The 20,919-nt window shown below is 36.2% G+C and overlaps 1 protein-coding gene across 1 annotated transcript in view; it reads left to right on the top strand.

Moving 5' to 3' along the window:
• Positions 1-14,925, top strand: part of LOC145293134 (uncharacterized) — a 62,473-nt gene extending 47,548 nt beyond the window's left edge. Inside the window, exons 6-8 of the mRNA XM_080139540.1 lie at positions 1,003-1,145; positions 8,398-8,482; positions 14,049-14,925. Of these exons, the coding sequence (XP_079995666.1) occupies positions 1,003-1,145; positions 8,398-8,482; positions 14,049-14,719 (899 nt within the window). The 3' untranslated portion in view covers positions 14,720-14,925. The remainder of the gene's footprint in view (positions 1-1,002; positions 1,146-8,397; positions 8,483-14,048) is intronic.
• The last annotated feature ends 5,994 nt before the right edge of the window (positions 14,926-20,919 follow it).

The following is a 20,919-nucleotide window of genomic DNA, read 5'->3' as shown; positions in this document are numbered from 1 at the left end:
GGACAGGGTGAGGTGGAGGGGTGCAGAGAAATGCAAAAACTTAGCTAACAAAATAGGACCAACCGCCAAGCTGTCATTTTGGGCTTGTTACAAGAAAACCAGGTGGTATATTGTCTCAAAAGTGGAGACAGAATTAGAGTTATCTCCGATATGTCAAAGGAAATGGTTGTATTAAAAGTGACATTAGATGATAAGGGCCGCACACAGTGCTGGGCAAAAACAAACCCCAGGGGACTGCCAATAGATATCAGTGTGAGCAACCCCCTCCTCCCAGGAAGGAGAGAGAGAGGTGTTGAATGGATGAGACAAGGGTAGGCTCTGAAAGGAAGAGAAAAGAATGTTTTTAATCACTCTCCGAGGGAGAGGTGGGGAAAATGGGTTGGATTCCGAAAAAGGAATTCTAAAAAGAGTAGAGTCATAGCCAGCAAACTGAACGGTTGGGCTGGGCTGGGCTGGGCTGGGCTGGGCTCCCGACTTGGGGGCCCACAGGGCCTGATATTATGATGTTAACTAGCCTGTGTTAATGGGAAATCTGTGACTTTACTTGTCTGGTTATGCATTGTTCACTGCTATAGTCAGTCACCTCAGTTTAGACAGTAGCTATTATGAAGTAATGAAATTAATAAATAGTTTGTTATTGTTATAAACCACAGTTCTGTTTGTTTGTGGTGAGGACTCTTCATTTTGCAACAAGCCGCAAAGACCAGTCGGGTGATTGATGTACCTGGAGACTACACAGGATAGGAGATGATTCGGTCGAGAGGCGAAACACTCCACCATGGAAACACAATGTGTGAAGATAATCAACAGGCAAACTTGTGACGGGACAACATGCAATCGAAAAAGCACCTGTCATATCGGGTGCAGTTTGACAAGGTTAGAGACACCCGGTGTGGTTGGTGCAGTGTCGGTCCTGTTACATTACAGACTATTTTTGCATAAAAAATGTAAAAATTATGATTTGAATTTACTGTTGTCTAAAGATTTTTTATTTGTTTTTAGAGGTCGCTTCCCTTGAAGTTTATGCTATGTCAGAAAACGAATCTGTCGACAGTTCAGGACCATTGCTGACATTGACCGGTGATTATGGAAATATCTGGAGACGACAAAGAGTAGAAATTCAACTGATGCAACAATCTTTTAAGGTAATTTTTATTTAATTATTTTATGCATATTGGTTTGAGGTGATTCAAACTTCTTCATAGTTTTATCAGCATGTTCTCCAGACTAAGCATGAAGCCACTTGATGCGAAGAAATAGAAAAAATGAAAGATGATTAATGCAAAGACAGGGGATTCCTATTGACCTTAGTCTTGGAGCAGTCGAGGCAATGGATAGGAGGAAAACAGTCAGCAGGAAGAGAGTTTCACAAGCTTGCAATTCTTGGAAAGAAGCTGTATGGGCACTGCCTTCTAATAAAATTGAATTTTAAGTTGTGTAAATCAAGATAACTTTTCTCGAGAAAAAATTTCTCAACGAGGTGAATTTAATATTAGTTTGTTATAACTTTAGTTCAAACGAATGAACATCTCAGAATGATTTCTCATAAGGTATCCAACCCTAACCCTTAACTCGACAACTATATATTATTCAACCTCATTTCTTAAGCTATGAAGTAATAATTCAAATAACTACGTTTATCACTTACCGTGAATGTTATAACATGAAAAATATTACAATGAATTAACATGAATTCTTTTCGCTTAACCCTTTCATGATCATTTTCTGCTGCGACTATCTTTTACAGTGAGTAGCACTCAATTTCTCTCTCTCTCTCTCTCTCTCTCTCTCTCTCTCTCTCTCTCTCTCTCTCTCTCTCCATCATTCACAACCAAACGTTTAGTGAAGGTGAAATCCAGCCATGTTAAAATCTTAATGTAGGATATCCAACTATTTTCGTTTCGGCCGTCCTCTTTGCCATTTTTCAAGGGCATCCATCTTGAATCCGGTTTTCCAAACGCTTGAATGCAGACATGCCTGTATCAATGGAAATGGTTCTCACTTATTCAGTCGGCATAACATCATCGTCGTGATGAATATTTCGAGTTTAATCAAGTCTGGGCAGACCTGAAATCTAACGAAACACCTTTGTCTTCATTTTTTGTTTTCAGTTTTTATTCTCCCCAAACAAAGCGCATTGCCATTGAAATGTAAGGGGCTACTGTGATTAGGGGTCAGATTCATTTTTGCATTTTGTGACATTATTGGAAACAGGGAGCAGTGAGGGAATTACAAGGGTTAGCAAGGAAAGAAACTCTCATTTATTATTAAAACTAAACTTGTGAACGGTAAATATTAATAATTTTTATTTATTTTATTTTTTCTATATTCTGGGTTATCTACTTGCTCATAACGTTTTGTTTACAGATTTCCGTCATAGATAAAAGTGTAACTGTTTGCTCGCATTTTATTTCTTTTGGAGTTTATATGTTTTGAAATAGTATGAGAAAAGAAATCGAAACTTATCCTCCAAATTAAATACAATGAAAATAAAACTATCGGTCAACCCTTGAAAAGAACACACATGGCTCTTAAAGTACCCCCCTCTTTTAATTATTACTCTGAAATAGATAGAAATCTTAGCACCCAAATTATTCCACTTGGAAACATTGCTTTGCTAGGAAGCCCCATTCCTCGGTCGCTTCAATAGACAAAGACAAGTACATCTATTCCGTGTTGTATGTAACCTGAGTAAATGTAAACTAATTTCTTTTTATTTCGTTATGTTGTATCTCTTCCATTCCAGATACGAGGGGCGTGCAATAAGTAATGCTCCTGACCCACTTCCCATAGTAGTAGAGCAACGAAACTTGGCACAGTTATTAGTCTTTCTCTACATAGGAACCACCCAGAGGTATGCATTTCTCCCATCGTTTGATGCAGCTCTGGAGACCGTTTTTGTAGAACACCCCAGGTTGGTCCTCCAACCACGATGTGACTTCAGAAATCAAGGCTGCATCATCTTGGAAACGCTTTCCTTTCAAAAATAACTTCATGGCTGGGAAGAGGTGAAAGTCAGATGGTGCAAGGTCAGGAGAGTAGGGAGGATGGGGAAGGATTTTATAACCACACGCCCGTGCTTCTGATCTAGCGACATGCGAGTTGTGGACCAGTGCATTGTCCTGCAGGAGGAGGGTACCTTTGCTGATCTTGCCCCACCTCTTGATTTTGATAGTTTCCCTTAATTTCCTCAAAAGTGAAGCATAATCGGCTCCTGTAATTGTGGTACCCTTTGCCAGGAAATCTGTCATCACTACTCCGTCCTGGTCCCAGAAGACTATGAGCATGACCTTGCCAGCGGAGGGCTGCACTCTTGCCTTCTTTGGAGGTGGTGAGTCCAAGTGCTTCCACTGCATTGACTGGGCTTTGGTCTCTGGATCATAGTGATGGACCCAGGTTTCATCCTGTGTAATCAGTCTTTTGAAAAACTTTGACTCATCTTCTTGGCACATCTCCAAATTCATCGTCGAGCACTCGACACGTTCTCACTTCTGGAATGGTGTGAGCAACCTGGGAATCCATCTGGCAGATACCTTATGCATATGCAAATGGTCATGAATGATAGTTTCCACAAATCCTGTAGTAATCTTGACATCTTGGGCTATTTGGTGAATAGTAATGCACCGATCTTCCAAAATGGCAGCCTCAACTTGACAGCCAGATGCCTCATCAATGGCAGAAGGGGGGCGACCAGGTCTGGGAGCTGTTTCCACAGACTTCCGGCCATGTTTAAATTCACGATGCCAGCGTTTTACAATGTCATATGATGGGGCATTATCATCCAAAGTCTCCTGTGGTGTGTGTCCTTTCAAATACAAAAACCAGATCACTGCTTGGCATTCAACAGGCTCCATTTCACACCTGACTCAGTTTAAACACCTGTAAAACAGAAACCACAATTAGTTCAGAGCTGTAATTTGCTACATAACCCGTAGACATATAAATCATTGCACATGCAAAATTTCAGCTAGATCAGACAACTGGAAATGGGTCAGGGGCATTACTTATTGCACGCCCCTCGTACTTATTAATTATTAATATTTTACTTTGTTATTTTAAAACAAATTTATTACTAAAACAGATTAGTTTTCTCACCATACTTAATAACATGCACGGTTTCTTTTTTATGTTAGAGGGAAAATCTGTCTCTAATTTTAAGATTATTTTTTTAATATAGAGTAAAACTTTATTCAAGTATGATACTTAATATTCTCATCCATCCAGGGGTGTAGAAATACCTGGTGTAGAAATCAGGTGCATGGTTACCCCTCTCAGAGTGATGAACCCATAGAACTTCTTAGATCATCCATCTAGGAGACAGAAAACTCTGATATTAAAACTGGGAGAGGGAGGCCTCCTCAGCCATGGTTGACAACCTTCCTAGAACTAGTGACTCGAACAAATTCTCTGGTTTGCAAATCTAAATTGCTTAAGGAATTTAGGCTTTACCTATTCACACATCTTCTTTGTCTATTAGCCAGACGCCGAGATGCAATAACAGGGACCCACTGGAACCACCCTGTCGTTGGACTTGTTTCCTGACTAGGACATGGAACACAATTCCCCTATTCCCAACTTTTTTCTCTTTCTCACAAACTGAGCAAATTGGGTTTGCTTGCCTGTTGGGTGTGCTCACTCGACTGATTTGGACCGATTTTGTCTTGGAGGTTGAGCATACCTGTTTGACAGTTTGTCTGGCTGCTGTTTCCAACTGAAAGTACAGGAACCCTAACTCTTTGGTAGCACTTAGAATGGCTGCTCTTTCATCAGTTGTATAATATCAGGATAGTTGTAGTGCTATGTTGCACATGGAAAGTGATCCTGCTGCTATCTCTGGTAGGTTTTCATGAGGCTACAACTTCCTGGGGAGGACCCGGCTAAGGGACCTGTTGTGTGTGTATACTTGGCATCAAAACTGACCCACGTTCCCAACTCTCTCTCCCCAATCTGAAATTAAACAAAACCTAATGAAATGAAATGTCAACCCCAACAAATACCATGATTAAACCGGACAACCACTCAAGCAAAATTAATTCGCCTCCTCCCTTGAGGCTGGCCTTCACAAATAGCTGTTGGCTTAGAAGCAATCTAAGTGATGTAGAGTCTTAGATGATGTAAAGTCATAGTAAACTCCCCGGATATCTTAGCATTAAGTAAAACGAACCTACCCTCCTCAATCCCCTCTAACTAATTTGAGATGACAGGATATCTCCCTCTCTGCCATAAAGATTCAGATAGATATATGCATGCACTTGGAGTCTATATTCAAAGCACCCTCCCCTTAACTAGAGAGCAACGTTTGGAAACAGATGACCAAACCATTATGTGCTTTCGACTAGACTTCCATCACTGTGTTAGTTACTTATATTTTCTCCACTGTTCCACCTCAAGTCAGAACTGTACCCTAATCGATCATGTCTCTGATAGTATAGTTGCAGCACTATCCTTAGATAGTAACGCCCAAATACATGGATTTGGTGACTTTCATATCCACCATAAAAATTGGCTTGGTTTCTCAGGTTATATAGATGCAGCTGGACGCTCTACTAACAGCTTCTCTATAACTCATTCTCTCACACAGACCTTCCCAACCGGCCTTCTAGATAGTGACTACTAGCAAGCTTCATTCCTAGACCTATTTCTTACTACAGTACCTGAGGATTGTGTAGCTAATGCCCAGAGTCCACTCGAGAACGCAGACCTCCTAGTGATATCAGTAGACATTGTACTCAAATCTTAATCCCAAGGCAAGGAGCCATCGCTCAAAACAACTAGGTACTACAAATGAGCTGACTGGGAAGCCATCAGAGAACATATCAGGAATGCCCCATGGACCAATATCTTCTCTCTCCCTGTTAAACAGTGTGCCAATGAGACAACTGAATGGTACAAAGCAGGCATTGAAGTACATGTTCCTGCACGGAAGTATTATAGCAAGCCCCACTCACTACTATGGTTCATTAGAGATTGCACAGCTGCCATTGCACAAAGACAGTATGCACTCCGCTGGTTTATACGTCATAAGTCAAGTGCAAATTTGCAAAAATTTATAGTTGCTAGAAATCATTGTAAGAGAGTAATAACCACAGCCAAAAAAACTCATGCTGAAATAACCAGAGAACACATAGAATTTCAGAAGATAGGAACTCACGATTTCTGGAAAATTTATTAGTGGAATGGAGACGAAAATGGATGGTAACACTTAATGCTAGTAAGACCAAGCTACTCTCTTTTAACAATTACAAGGAGCCCCCCAACCACCGATATCTGTGATAAATAACACCCTACCTGAGAATTCTTCCTCCAAACTCCTCGGCTTAACAGTCACAGGAAATATGAACTGGAACAAATATATTGAGGACATTGCGAAGGTTGCTGCGAGGAAGGTGGGCTCCCTCTATCGTGCTAGAAAACTGATCATACCTGAGAGTATCCTGTACCTCTACAAGGCCACCATTCGTCCATGCATGGAGTATTGCTGTTGCCACATCTGGGCTGATGCGTCTACCACTAGCCTCTCCCTTTTGGATAGGGTCCAAGAAAGGATCTGCAATCTAATAATAATCTCACTTTGTCAACTAGGCTCCAACCCCTCTGTAATGTTGCATTACTGTGCCTGTTTTACTAGTATTTTAATGGTATGTGCTCTGATTAACTTATTGCACTTGTGCCCGCTGGACATACATATCCCCAACAAATCTGCTTCGCAACAAAATTTCACCCCTTCACTGTTGAGGTCCCTGAATGTCAGAAGGTATTCTACTCTAATAGCTTCTTCTCTAGAATGGCTAGACTTTGGAATTCCCTTCCTGCTACCTGCTTTCCAAACTGTACAGATATGCAGAAGTTCAAATGCAAAGAAAATCAACAACTTAACTTTTTTAGGCATGGTCCCAATTAGTAAATTTTTAATTATGGCTATTTTGTACCTTTGTCGGCACTCATTCTTAAATTTATTAAATCGTGCTAAAATGATATCATTCACAAAACGGCACTACTCATTGAAATAAAAAAAACAAGTCGTCATTAAAAATCACTTTCTAAATTATATTGTTGATGAATAAATAAAACGAATGCTACAATCCCTTGAAAACCCTAATAATAATATTAGCCAGCACCGTAATGCAAACTTCATTAATATATTTTACCAAAATCAAATGACACCTAACTTCAGAATCGAAGAAAATGCAATTAAAAATATCGTTCATAGATATTTTATGCCTATTGATAGCAACCTCTAAAATTAAATTTATTATTTACTACAAGAAATTTAGAACACAAAACCTCATGGTTAGAAACAACTTATCACCGGCTACAAAAACGTTGGAACAAACCAATGTGGTTTATCAGTTCAAATGTTCTCTAAGAGAATATAACTCCGAAAATAAATATAAGAATAATACATACATTAGGCATACAACGACAACGTTTTCCCGGCGAATCATCATGTATTTAAACAATACATGATAAGAACATAGCTGTCCTCCCTCCAATCTTAGAAAAATCCTCGTCGATAACACAAAAATTATACATGTACAGGAATATGAAGAACTTTAAAACTTAGAGAAAATGTCAGGGTTTGAGAAAGACAGGTTGCTAGAGAGGAAAACAAATGCCCCCCCCCCCCATAATTCATAACTTCCCAATTCTCTTTCATCACAGATTTTTCATAAAAGAAAACCATTTTTGTCATGTCAGTTTCTTCTTCTTTATTGTCTTTCAGTTTGAGTGATAGTTATCTGTCACGTGACCATTGAAATGATCATCACGGCACTTTTTTTTGTCTTTGGTCTTAACATTCAATTATTGATAAGACATAAATTGTAATTTTGCCAGCGAATAAAGATGTAAAAACATGTTTGACCTGCATTGATTTGTTATGCTTTACTAGTAAGTCTAACCGACAACGTCAATAACAAATAGAATTTTTTTTAAAAACGTGTGTAAAATTTTTCTTCTAAATCATCTTGTCCTTTTCTAACTCTCTCTGACTGCCCTTCTATTTCTCTATCTACCATCACCAGCACCACCACCCCTCTCCTGCCTTTCTCTGTAAGCTGATTCATAAATAATAATAAAAAAGAATACAATAAAAAGAAAGAAAGCTGACTCATTTTTTTTTACTTAGTTTCAGTGTTGTTTTTGAACAACTATCAGAAAAAATGAAAAAAAAGAAAACTTTAACTCACCTCCCATGCTCTGATTTGATTAGAGGTAATTTCCATCTGGGAATGAATATTACAGTTTTTTGTTTGTTTTTACTAAGTCAGACTGACTCCAATGATATAAGGTTTGTAAGTGTATTTTGTGTAGTTTTAGACGTTTAACTGGGAACACACACACATGCAGAATAACGACTTACCTTTATATAATAGATTATTTTTATTTATTTCTCAGATTATTTTTCAAGTAACTCGCGGATTAGAACATCAAAACGACATTGCTGTTGACGACATCGAACTGTGGGAAGGTTTTTGCAATGGTAGGCACTTTTTTTCTCTCCTGAAATTTTTTATTTGAATGTGGATTTCTTTGTTGTTTTTATTAATTGAGAATTAATAAACCATAAATTCTAATTTAATAAATATTAAATTGGTTTTAATGGCAGCATGTAGTTAAAGTAAAATAAATTGTTTGGAACTATTAAAATAATTTTCAATGCTATTCATATTTATTTATTTCCAACGCACTAACATTTTTTTTATTTTTAATCTTTTGAAACATGACATAAATCATGAATCTATGACGTCATGCCTAGGCTATAATTATTTTGTTATGTTTTAAGTTTTATTTTTTATTTATCAGAAAATTCAAATAGCTCAGTTGAAATCTTAAAGTTCTTGGCTTTGATTTTTGGTGATGTCATCCGCTTTATTTGTTGGGAATTTTCCCATTTCTAGAAGTAGTTCAGATGAACTGACCCCCAAGATCGCCATGGGCATGGAATATGTGCCTATATAAAAGATGGCTTTCCATGTGGTAGGGACATCTCCAGAGAAGATCCTAACTTGCCCTATATGTGCTTCCGAGTAGCACTAGCTCACACTACGGCATTTATATTTACTCTCTATCGCTCCCATAACAGCAGAGTTACTATCTTTAAAAGCATATCTGAGAAAATTGACCAAGTTCTATTAGCATATCCTTCAGCTAACATTCACGTATGTGGAGACTTCAATGTTCACAATGTGGCATGGTTGACCCACTCAAACAAGACCGATGATGAGGGGAGATTCTGTCATGATTTCTCTATTGCTTATGACCTCACTCAGATTGTTCACGAACCCACCCGTGTGCCCGACAATGACGGCCAATATGCAAGTCTCCTAGACCTTTTTCTCACAACTTGCCCTGAACTATGTTCAGTTTCCGTTCTGTCTCCTCTTGGATCTTCCGACCACTCAGTTGTATCAATTAAGATAAAAATGAAATGTAATAAGTCCTCAGACGTACTTCTCCATCGTACAGTATATCGATACACTATGGCTGACTGAGATAGTTTCCGTACATTTATATCGGATCTTCCTCTGCATTCCATGTTTAAAAAGGATGTGTCGTCTATAGTATCAGACCTGACAGAATGGTTAATTGTAGGTATAGACAATTTCATACCCTCGAAAAAGTTCCAGCAAAAACCTAACAGCCAGCCATGGTTTTCTCCAGAATGTGCTGCTGCTATTGCGCACAGAAATAACTTTTTCCACTGCTTCCAACATAATAGATGTATGGAAACTAAAGCCGCTTTCAGGACTGCCAGCAACCATTGTAAGAAAGTAATAAAGAACGCAAGAGAGTTATATGCTCAGTCCGTCAAGTTCAAAGTAGCTGAGCAGCGGCTTGGTTCCCACCAGTTTTGGCAAATTGCAAACAGAATCTTGAACAGAAGCGTGTGCTCCATCCCAACTATCATCAATGGACCTGAGTTAATCTCGTCAGCATCAGACAAAGCCAAACTCTTTGCCAAGAACTTTGCAGCCAATTCTACCCTTTGCGACCAAGGCCGCCAAACCCCAATACTTCCTCCTGTATCAGAAAACACACTATGTGATATACAAATATCTGTATGCGATGTTGCCAAGCTAATCAAAAACCTTGACTCCAGTAAAGCAACCAGCCCTGACGGTATTCCAATTATAGTACTCAAAAAACTTCAACCAGAACTAGCACCCATACTTACAAAACTGTTTAAACGTTATCTTAAGGAGAATTGCTTCCCATCACCCTGGAAAATCTCATCAGTATGCCCTGTATTTAAGAATTCAGGTGATCGTTCATCCCCCTCTCAGTACAGGCCAATAAGTCTCCTGTGCGTCATGAGTAAGTTGCTGGAATCTGTGTTAAATAGAGAAGTAATCAAGCATCTCAGCAAAAATAACCTTTTTAGTGACACACAATATGGTTTCCGTTCTGCAGATGTGCTTACAGTTATATCTCATAGGATTAGCGAATCTCTCGACAGAGGCAACCTTTCTAGGGCAATTGCTCTTGACATATCAAAGGCCTTTGATAGGGTATAGCATAAAGGTTTACTTCACAAGATCTCCAGCTATGGTATTGCTGGAAATGTCTTCTCAATTATTAAATCATTTCTCTCTGATAGGTTCATAAGAGTAGTAGTTGATAGGCAAAAATCAGAAGCTCACAGTATAAATGCTGGAGTCCCTCGGGGGTCGATCCTGGGCCCAACTCTTTTCCTGAACTACATTAATGATCTTCCAAATCACATCCTTACATCATTCGTAGACATTTTTGCTGATGACACTAACATCTATGGTAGCACATAAGACAGTGAACGACCAAGTTCTCTCCGATTCTCTCTCCTCTGATCTTGATCACGTTTTACAATGGGGAAGGGAGTGGCTGGTTACTTTTAATGCATCTAAAACCAAGCTTCTATCTTTACATCATGAACGTTCTGATCCCCGTCTGGCATCAATTAAAATGAATGGCTCTCGTCTTGGGGAGGCATCAAGTTTTGACAGGCTTCTGGGCTTGACCTTTACTCCTGATCTTAAATGGAATACGTACATCAAATCTGTTGCCAAGGCCGCTGGAAAAATGGTCGGATCCTTCTATCGATCCAGTAGATATCTCACTGCTGATGCAATTCTCTATCTATATAAGAGCCAGATACGTCCAAGGATGGAGTATGTTGCCATATATGGGCAGGAGCTGCTAGAAAAGACTTGTCCTGCCTTGATAGGGTTCAAAATAGACTTCGTGGCCTGGTGGGAGATGTCCTTTTCTCTTCGCTGCAACCTCTGTCTCACAGAAGAGATGTTGCGAGTTTGTCTCTGCTTTATCGTTATTTTCATGGAAAGTGTTCAACTGAGCTTCAATCTATGGTCCCCCCCTCGCCAAAATTTCACAAGAAACACTAGACTAGCTGAAAACATTATCAATAATTTTCCCCACTCTTTATCTGTACCTAAACCTAAACATAGATTCCATGATCAAAGCTTCTTTCTGAGAACTGCACGCCTGTGGAATTGTCTTCCGTTTTCCTGCTTTCCAGCTTTCTATAATATGGTTGTCTTCAAGTCCAACGTGAACAAATTTCTGATGAGCCGTTCCACTTAAGTTAACAAATTTACCGAACTTCCATTACTATCGATTACTATATTGTCCTTTTGACTACTCTACACTCTTTAACCCTTATCCTTGAGTGGCCTATCGGCCTTGATAAGTGGTGACTTTTATGTAAAAAAAAAAGAAAAAAAGATGTCTGATATTTCGAAATGAAATAAATTCTTCTATGTATTTATTATGATGTAAAAAATTGTGACTGACGGATTTGCAGACAAAATCTCTAGGATAGCTTTTTCTGCATATCCATTTTTAACTTTCGACAAAATGGCTTTCTTCATCACTCCATAAAGTTTTTATATTAAATTCTTAACTAAAACGTGAATTTCATTTGATTACATTAGTCGATTAAAGACATTCATGTCTCTGTCTTATCGTGGTGGGCAGTCGTTTTAATTCTTCAGGCTGAACTACTTTAGAAGCTGAAACATCAAAATCACTTTAAGAAAGCATTTTTCTTGTTGAATGAAACCCAACCATATTGCAAAATGAAGAGCACTAATTTCAAGAGGGTTAGTCATTGGATAGTGGGTCTATTATTTTGGATTTTTTATTTTAGGTCTCATATGATGTTATTCCTCATTCAGTTTCCGGTTTCTTACTAACATTCTAAGGTTTGGCTTATCTAATTTCTAACCCTGCCAGATGATTTGTTCTTGCACAATTCTTAGTATAACCAAATGGAAAATAATCATTATTTAACACTAGTTCACATATTAAAACTCAATATATAAGACTTTTTAGAAAAAGAAAACGAATCTAAATGGACAGAGAAATTGATAGGTTGATTATGTAACACTTCTTGCAACTTGTAATGAATGTGGCAACAAGACATTTACAAAACTGTGTGATTTCGTGAACATTCTAGGAAAACATATTTCCATTCATCGACTGCAAAAAAATTAAGAGAAATAACACGCAAAGTTGACCCGTCGAGTTCACGTCATACTAAACACATGTGACTGCAACAAAATCCCTTTTACATATAAACTTTGCACTGTTAAACCCATTTTAATAACATTTATTAATGATATAAAGACGTTTATCTATAAATTCTCCAAAGCGTTTGACTCTATATATAGAGGGAAAATGGCCAGCATCTTAAAGGCATATGGCATTCCAAACAAAGTCATTAACGCTATCATGATGCTATACAAACACACTCAAGCAATTGTCAGATAGCCAGATGCTGACACTGAATTCTTTGACATCCGCACCAGAGTTCTTCAAGGAGACACTTTAGCCCCTTTTCTTTTTATTGTCTCTTTTGACTATGTTCTTCACACCTATGTTGACATACATAGCACACTGGGGTCTACCTTAAATGAATTCAGAGGCAGGCACCATCCATCAGCACACATAACTGATGCAGATTACGCAGACGATATTGTTCTGTTCTAGATGGAACAACACTAAAAGAAAATGAAGATAGTCGGAGGTTACATCGGCCGAAACGCTGTGAAAAAAACAATTAAGATTAGAATAATAGTCCAAATAATACAAAAAAAATAATTATCTCATCTCAAAAATATGCATTCATCATATGTATTTGCATTGAAAATTAAAAACATTTGTCAAGATTAATTTATTCCAGTGGATAATTTTGTTTGAGGTCATTTTAATAGCGGTCATGTTAGGCGAGATCGTCATCACAGAAGTTATTTTGGTAATAAATCTAAAATGGAAAAAGGAGTGGTTACAGGAAATCGGTATTAATCCTATTTTTGTTGCTGCAAATTCAAAATTAATTTTCAATTGGACGTTTTACTTTCAATTCTTATTGTCAATTCTGATTGCAGTGAGCGTTTCTCTCTTTATCCCCCCTCTCTCTCTCTCTCTCTCTCCTTCTTCCTCCCCCTCTCTCTCTCTCTCTGGGTTCCTATGATTGTCCACCTTTGTCTGAACTAATAATCTTCCATTGGAAGAATTGTGTTCATGTGAAATTGTTAAGATGACACAGCACAAAGACCTGTAAGTAACATGTAGTCATACCTTATACGTCCTCATTGTTAGCGCTTCTGTGTGATCTTTTCAGACTGAGATTTTGTCATCTTAAAATCGAAGCTCCTTATTCATACTTTCAAAATGATTTGGTCAAGACTGATGGAAAACAGAGGATTACTTGATTTGATCATCGTTCCAAATCACTGATCAGTGGAAGGCAGGGAGAAATTAATAATCACTGTTTAATCATATTTTGTCAGCCCATATCATTTTACATATCCACACAGTATGTGATCCCAAACGAACTGTCCTCTTCTATTTGCCACTCTCTCTTTGAACCATGTGACGTCATATCTATTTCTATTAATTCCTACACTTTAGCATCCTCCCTTGGAGTTCATCAAGTTGACCTAAGCTGACCTTTCATTTTCTGTAATATTAACTATTTTATGTATTAGTAGGTCTACTCGTTCAATATTTAAAAGAATGTCTCAATATTATTGTATTATCTCTTTCAGATCATTCAAACACCACGTATCCATCGTCGGCTCTAAGTAAAGCTGTCAGCCAAGCTACAAGTATTTCTTCACACATGGAGACCCGAACCGATGACACTGTTGCCATAACAAAAAAAGAAACACTTCCGACAACATTATTAATACAACCAACGATTCATCCACCATCAACCACAAGGGGTTCCACTTTTGAAGAAATGGGGAAGAAGAAAGTTGAATCTATTTCTACACAACCAACATCAAATCCACTTCGCGTCAGTCAAGCCAGTTCATCACCATCAGATAAAATTCAGCTAAAAACAACAAAAGGATTTATCATGACAACACATTCGAATGCAGTAATGGACACCTCTTCTTCCATGCATCCCATAATTATGACAAGCAGTACAGAAGACAAAGATAATATGTCGACCAAGTTCCCCTTTGATCAATCTTCTGAATCAAGTATAGAGAGAAAGATGTCGGCAAAGAATTCAGGAGTGGACACTGATAATTATACGCCATTAGCGATCGGTATCACTGTGGCCCTTCTGTTTGGCATTGGTGTAATATTTTTCATCGTCTGGGTTTGGGCACGAAGTCAAGATAGAAAGCGAACGATGGCGGAAGATGAAGAAGAGGCGCAGCCAATTACAAATGCTGAATCAAATTGCAGCTTACAAAACGGACTCTGACTCAAAACGAAAATGACATTAGGAAAGGAGTCAGTCGGTGATGTAGATGATTCAAATCGTTACAACGAATTCTATTCTATATTGGAATCTTAAACTTTCAAAATATTACAAGTTTTCTTTAATTAAATTAACAACTATTCGTGTTTTGAAAATGTATATATTTTTTACAAATGTGTGTTTAATGAATAAACAGATGCAACCTTAAATAACAAGGAACTTTATTCGTATGAGAAGGAACATTTTCTTGTGAAAGTTTCATAGAAATAGGAAAGGTTTGTCTATACAGAAGATTGTAAAGTGAATATTCATTGTGAATCAAGCTGCCTTTTTGTGTGTACGTGTTTTGATGCCGAACAAACTAATATGTGTTGATATACGTAGCACAGTGGTGTGCAGAGGCATGATACCCTGCTAATACCCAGAGTCAACTTCTTGGTTATATGCAGAAATGCTCAGATATAAATCCTAGTACTGAGAAATATTAAAAAAACGTTTGTATATTATTGGAAGCCCCCCCCCTCTTCCAAACATATTTGTATGAGAAGGAACATCTTGGAAATGTTTCATAGAAATAGAAAAGTTGTCTATACGTAAGATTACAAAGTGAATCTTTTATGAATTAAGTTGCCTTTTTGTGTGTACGTGTTTTTATGATGAACAGACTAACGTGTGCGTATATGTTACCTCAGTTAATAAACAGCGAGTCACTAATATGTGTTGATATCCGTAGCACAATGGTGCGCAGAGGCATGATACTCTGCTAATACTCAGGGCCAACTCCTTGGTTGTATACAGAAACACTCTAAATCCTAATATTGAGAAATATTATGAGAAAAGAAGTTTGATATGATTGTAAGCTCCTCTCTCCTCAAAATAATTTACATTCCTAGGGCCACTGCCCCATTGTCGCCTTTACATGCCACTCCGGCAGCAAATCAGTGGTAATTGCTTTCTCTTTTACTTGATGTTTTAATGTCTTTATAACGCACAGATGAAGGTGTGTTAAAATATAATCATATTAGCTGAATGAGATATTTTTGAACAACTCATTGTCTTGTTCAAAAACTTGCTTTATATAGTTCTAGATCGGCTTCTCTTAGCCTTTTGTATCTTTTTTATTTTTTGCTTTGGAAAGAAATCTCGGCTCTACAATGAGTTGAAAATAGTTTCATAGTTATTTAAATCTTGGATCGATTTTTATACAAAAAAAAAATCTTCACAGAATTGCGGGGCTACACAACAATTATATATAACTGATTCATCTTGTAATAAAACATATTAAATAATTTGCTCCAATAAAATCCATTTTGCAAAAGAAATGTAATAATTTGTGAAATATGAATTAAAACAGTAATTAATTTCATTGATAAATTTTATTACACATTATTATTTTTTATACATAAATTAATACTTTTATATTTACTTCAATGTTTATTATTATTTATAAAAATTAAAATATTGAATTATAGATTTCAGAAAAGAATATATATAAGAAAAATCAAATAAGAAGAAAATTAGCCAATTAATTTCATTTACATTTGAAACTAAGATGTAACTCGAGTTTTACCAAGTAATAATCTTTCTCTTCATTCATATCTTTCAATTTAACATCTATTTATTTGAAATTATTTATTAATACAATATCTAATCATTGATAATAAAATATTAGAATTTCAAGATTTCAGAATATATACTAAGTGCAACAGAAATGAGTTACAAACATCAAGTTTTAATTGCGATTGATTTAAAACTTTCCTTTCATGAAAATTACAAGAAGTTTGTATTTATAAATGGTAGGGGAAAAAACAGAAAAATAACAATACTAATCTAACATAATATATAATTAATTTAGATTTTAGATTTTTAGATATTTAATAAAAAAAAAAGGGGCACTGTACATCCGATGCTATGATAAAACAACTTCACTGTAATAAAATTAGTTGTAGACTTATAATTAATAAAACTAAACGCCACAGTAATAATTCAATTTAACTTTCAAAGTTCTATCAAAAGAAATAATTTTGTAAAAAAAACAAACAAACAAACGAAAAACTGCTTAGTTGAAATAAATGCGAAACAAAAATGAAACTAACAGACTTTATAAGGGTCAGATTAAATAGAGCTAGTTTCTACGAAATGACTGGTCAGAATGTATTTATGGTATTAAAATAAAATTTTACTTTTTTACTGACATTTTTATTTTAACATTTATTGTAACATTTTTTATTTTATTTCAACTCAGTTCATTTATTTTCACAAAAGAAATACCAAATAAAGATGTTTCAAATTATATTCATCTTTTCACTCAAGATGAAAAGCGAAACTGAAAATCGACTCATCAAATTAAACATGTTTACTGACATTTGATTTTCAATTTCTTTAAAACATGTTTATCACTGTATGTGTTCTTATCTACATCCTGCAAAATCCGATCTAAGACTACGGATTACTTTGTTTAGTTGACTAATTGATCTGGGAGTCCAGGATCTTACATTATCATTTCATCTTGGATGTTTAGTTTTTTTTTCTGCACCCTTCCACTATTCCTTCTAGACATACAGCATTAAATGATCTCTCTCATGTTATAACTATTTCTAAAATTTCCTACCTCTCACTACTTTGTTTAGCTAATTGATTGGTCCAGAAGTCCAGGAATATTATTCCTTTTCGTGAGGAAAATTTATTTGTTGAGATCAATAATCAATTGGCTTATGCTGTTTTATGTATTTTCAAATTAGATTAGAAGACCGGTTACTTCATGTTTCAAAATGTTTATGTGTCTTGCTGCAGATGATTAGAAATAGCATCTGTCTATCGTCTTCATCCACAATCCAATATTGTGAAAGCTACCATCATATAGAAACTGTTAATTAGTTGCAAAAAGAACAGGGTCTATTCCATTTAATGCCCATTAAGTGATATATATTTCTCTGTAGTATTCGTTCGTTCAGTCGTCATCACAGAATTTCTTTGAGGGTAATTTAGTATATGCTTGTTAATTGTGATGCCCTCCTCTCAGGCATTATTTCCTCATTTAGGGGCTACAGTTAGTGGCTGCATAGCAACAAAATTCCCACTAGTGGTGGTCATTAAATACAAATGATCCAAAAAATGGTGTCGCACATTTCCTACAAATTTCCGTTTAATGAGAGGACAACCGACAAACCAACGATTAATGCTTTTGATTTAATGTTAATGATGTCTTTTTGCATTGTAATAAATAGATAAATATATATATATATATAGTGCAAAACTTTGTTGAAATTCAAAGACTTACTTTTTCTTTTTTATAACTTTCATTTATTTTTTCCTGGATTTTTTTTCCATTACAGTTGTTTCGTTAGTGGGAAGGTAATTTTATGATTTATGTGTCCATGAAAATATCCTGCTGTCACCAACTTCTTCAGATAATTTTTCCATTAGATTTTAACAACAAAAGTTATATTTTTTACATGATAAACATGGTATTCGGGTAAAAAGAATTCCAAAACCATGCTTCCACATTTCCGCCATATATATATATATATATATATATACGAGCAAACAGTTAATAAAACATGTTAAAAAACACTTTGAAAAAGAGTTAAAAACATATTTAATCTGAAAAGGAAACACTTGATAAGTGGATAGTCCTTAATCCACAGTTTCGAAGAAATACTTTCCTTCTCATCAGAGGGTAGGAATTAGCAAAATGCGGGATCGGATTTTGCATACAAAAGTATTTGATGAAACAACAAGTAACTCAAAGATCTTACTTGATAACAAAAAAGTGAAGCAGAGGGAATATGGTGAAGAAAAAAGGTGAAGAGATAATTTATTGTGATGATACTTGCAATTCACATAAGATGAAACCGTTTTATTTTGCTTTTTTTATTCTTTGCAAATTTGCAAATGTATTCAAAATTGTTACCAATTATAAAAAAGATTTGAAATCCAAAACAGGATCAATAGTCACCATTAATTCTCTTGCACAACATAATACCACTTCCCTACATATTACAACATGATCGTCTTCAATTGCAATGTCAACAAATACTTGTTGTAAACAGCCTTTTCAAGTAATCTTACCTTTATCCATCCTATTTTTAGGGTGTTGATTTTAGAGGTGGCGAACTTTAAATTGACAACTCTATTTTCTTTAATTGCAGATTTCGCAACTATAGATTATTTTGAGTTCAGCTTGGTTTGGTAATCTATCAAGAAAAAACTGACACCTGAGCAGCGTTTGCAAATTGTGCAAATTCATTTTGAAATTCATTTTGAATCATTTGTTGAATGATTAATTTCACAAAATAGACCTGTCAACTGATCACCTTGTTTGTGCGATTTAACTCCATTAGATTATTTTCTTTGGGGATATGTAAAGTTCCATGTCTATGTTGATAAACAAGATGCAATAGATTACTTGCAAGACAACATTCGATGCATTATTTCCAAAATACAGCCTAATTTAATGCTTAGTTTTTGTGAAGGCTAAGGGAGTAAGCCCTGACAAAAATCTGGTTTGCAATCTTGATAGGTGAATGGTGAAACACTGCAACATCTTTCCAGCAACCCCTGCAGCTGTACTAACTCCGACCGTATTGGCTTGTCTTGTCATCAGACTTTGTCTGCAATGCCGAGAGAGGGACTCTGGGAACTAGGCAAACTCCTTATCATCCACCCAGGCCCGCATCTGGAGAAGCAAATCCAGCTTCAACTATATAGTCACACCAGACGCTGCAATGAACCATGCCATCATGGAGTTTGTGAAAATTATTATGATTATGTCATACACATTCAAGCTGTAGGGCCATACGCCCAAAATTGTATTTTAATTATAAATGCTAAAAATTAATCTTTGAAATAAATCGCATATTTATATATTAAAAATATTTTTTTGTGATTTATTTTAATTTAAAGCTTGCCGACTCTAAAAAAAACACACTTTCATATGAACAGCAGAAGTGGGGTGGGGCTACAATTCCTGACACAGAAATAAATAATAACAAAGAGAAGCATAAAATGATTTTAGAAATGAATCTTTGAGCTCCCTCCTTACTAGCCTCCCCACGAGGGAGGGGGTGCAGATACGACACAAGGTCTAACTTTAATGTGGAGTACACTATGAGCATTGGAAAGCACCCAATGTCTTTATGGAACAACTTATAGAAAATTGCCTTCATCAGGCTCATTAGCATTCCCCAGAAGTAGCACTTCAGGCGATCGGTGACAAACCAACACCTTATAATGAAGGGATATATTCCATTTGCTGCCCCCAAAATGAAGTTGTAATGCCCAAGAGGCATGAAAAGAATGATGAAAAAAATTCATAGAAATAATAATCAATATTTTGAACAAACTTTTAAGAGAGATAAAAATATATAATGAGAGTTCTAAATGAAAAAGTTGTTGAGGCGACATGTTTGTCTTGGCTGTCACCATGTAAGTTTAGTAGACTTGCCCTTTGTTTAATCAATGTAAACTTGTATGTGAATGCATGGCCAATGAATAAGAGATAACAAATTCAGTCTATGTAAAAGCATGTACGAACTTGTGTATAGATGAGTTTGCAAATGCTATCTGTTGTGTCGTTGGCCGAGTGGCATAGATTTAATTTAGTACATACTCATATGCGTTATGTTATAATGGAATAAAGGAAATCTGGAAAAACGAAGAGAATATTAGTATTTGGGTTTTTACATGAAAAATTCAGAGGTGAATATTTTTGCTCCTATGATTGGTTGATAGAAGCTGCTGATTGGGAATTTTGTCCAATCAAGAGTCGATAACACATTTGGTGTTGCTGCTTCTTATGATATTAATAAAAATAATTTCAAAATTAATTCTTTTGTTTAGTATAGTATATCATTACAACAGACCAGTTCTTCAATCCCAGTAGATTATCCAGGTAGTGAACCATCACGTAAACAGTTGGAGTTTTGATGTGTAACTGTCACATAGCAATAGAATTACATTATTATGGCTCAGAGAATTTATCTTAATGTATCTATAGGGGCATCTCTAGAAAAAATCTTATCGTTCTGGCCAAGGGATCTACCAGCTCCCAAGGACCACGAGAGTTACATCCCCTGTTTGAACAATGGTTGGTCATTGTTTCTAATGTTGGAGCTAACTCTGTTTAAGATTCTCAAATGCAGTGGTCTGGTATTGTTCAAATGGATAATATCATGGTTGTACATGGCATCATTAATTTTTTC

The sequence above is a fragment of the Euprymna scolopes genome, chromosome 14, assembly GCF_053919585.1.
Source record: "Euprymna scolopes isolate OS-2025 chromosome 14, ASM5391958v1, whole genome shotgun sequence".
Taxonomy (NCBI): domain Eukaryota; kingdom Metazoa; phylum Mollusca; class Cephalopoda; order Sepiida; family Sepiolidae; genus Euprymna; species Euprymna scolopes.
Note: the sequence above shows the minus strand (reverse complement) of the source record. Positions and strands in the feature narration are given on the sequence as shown.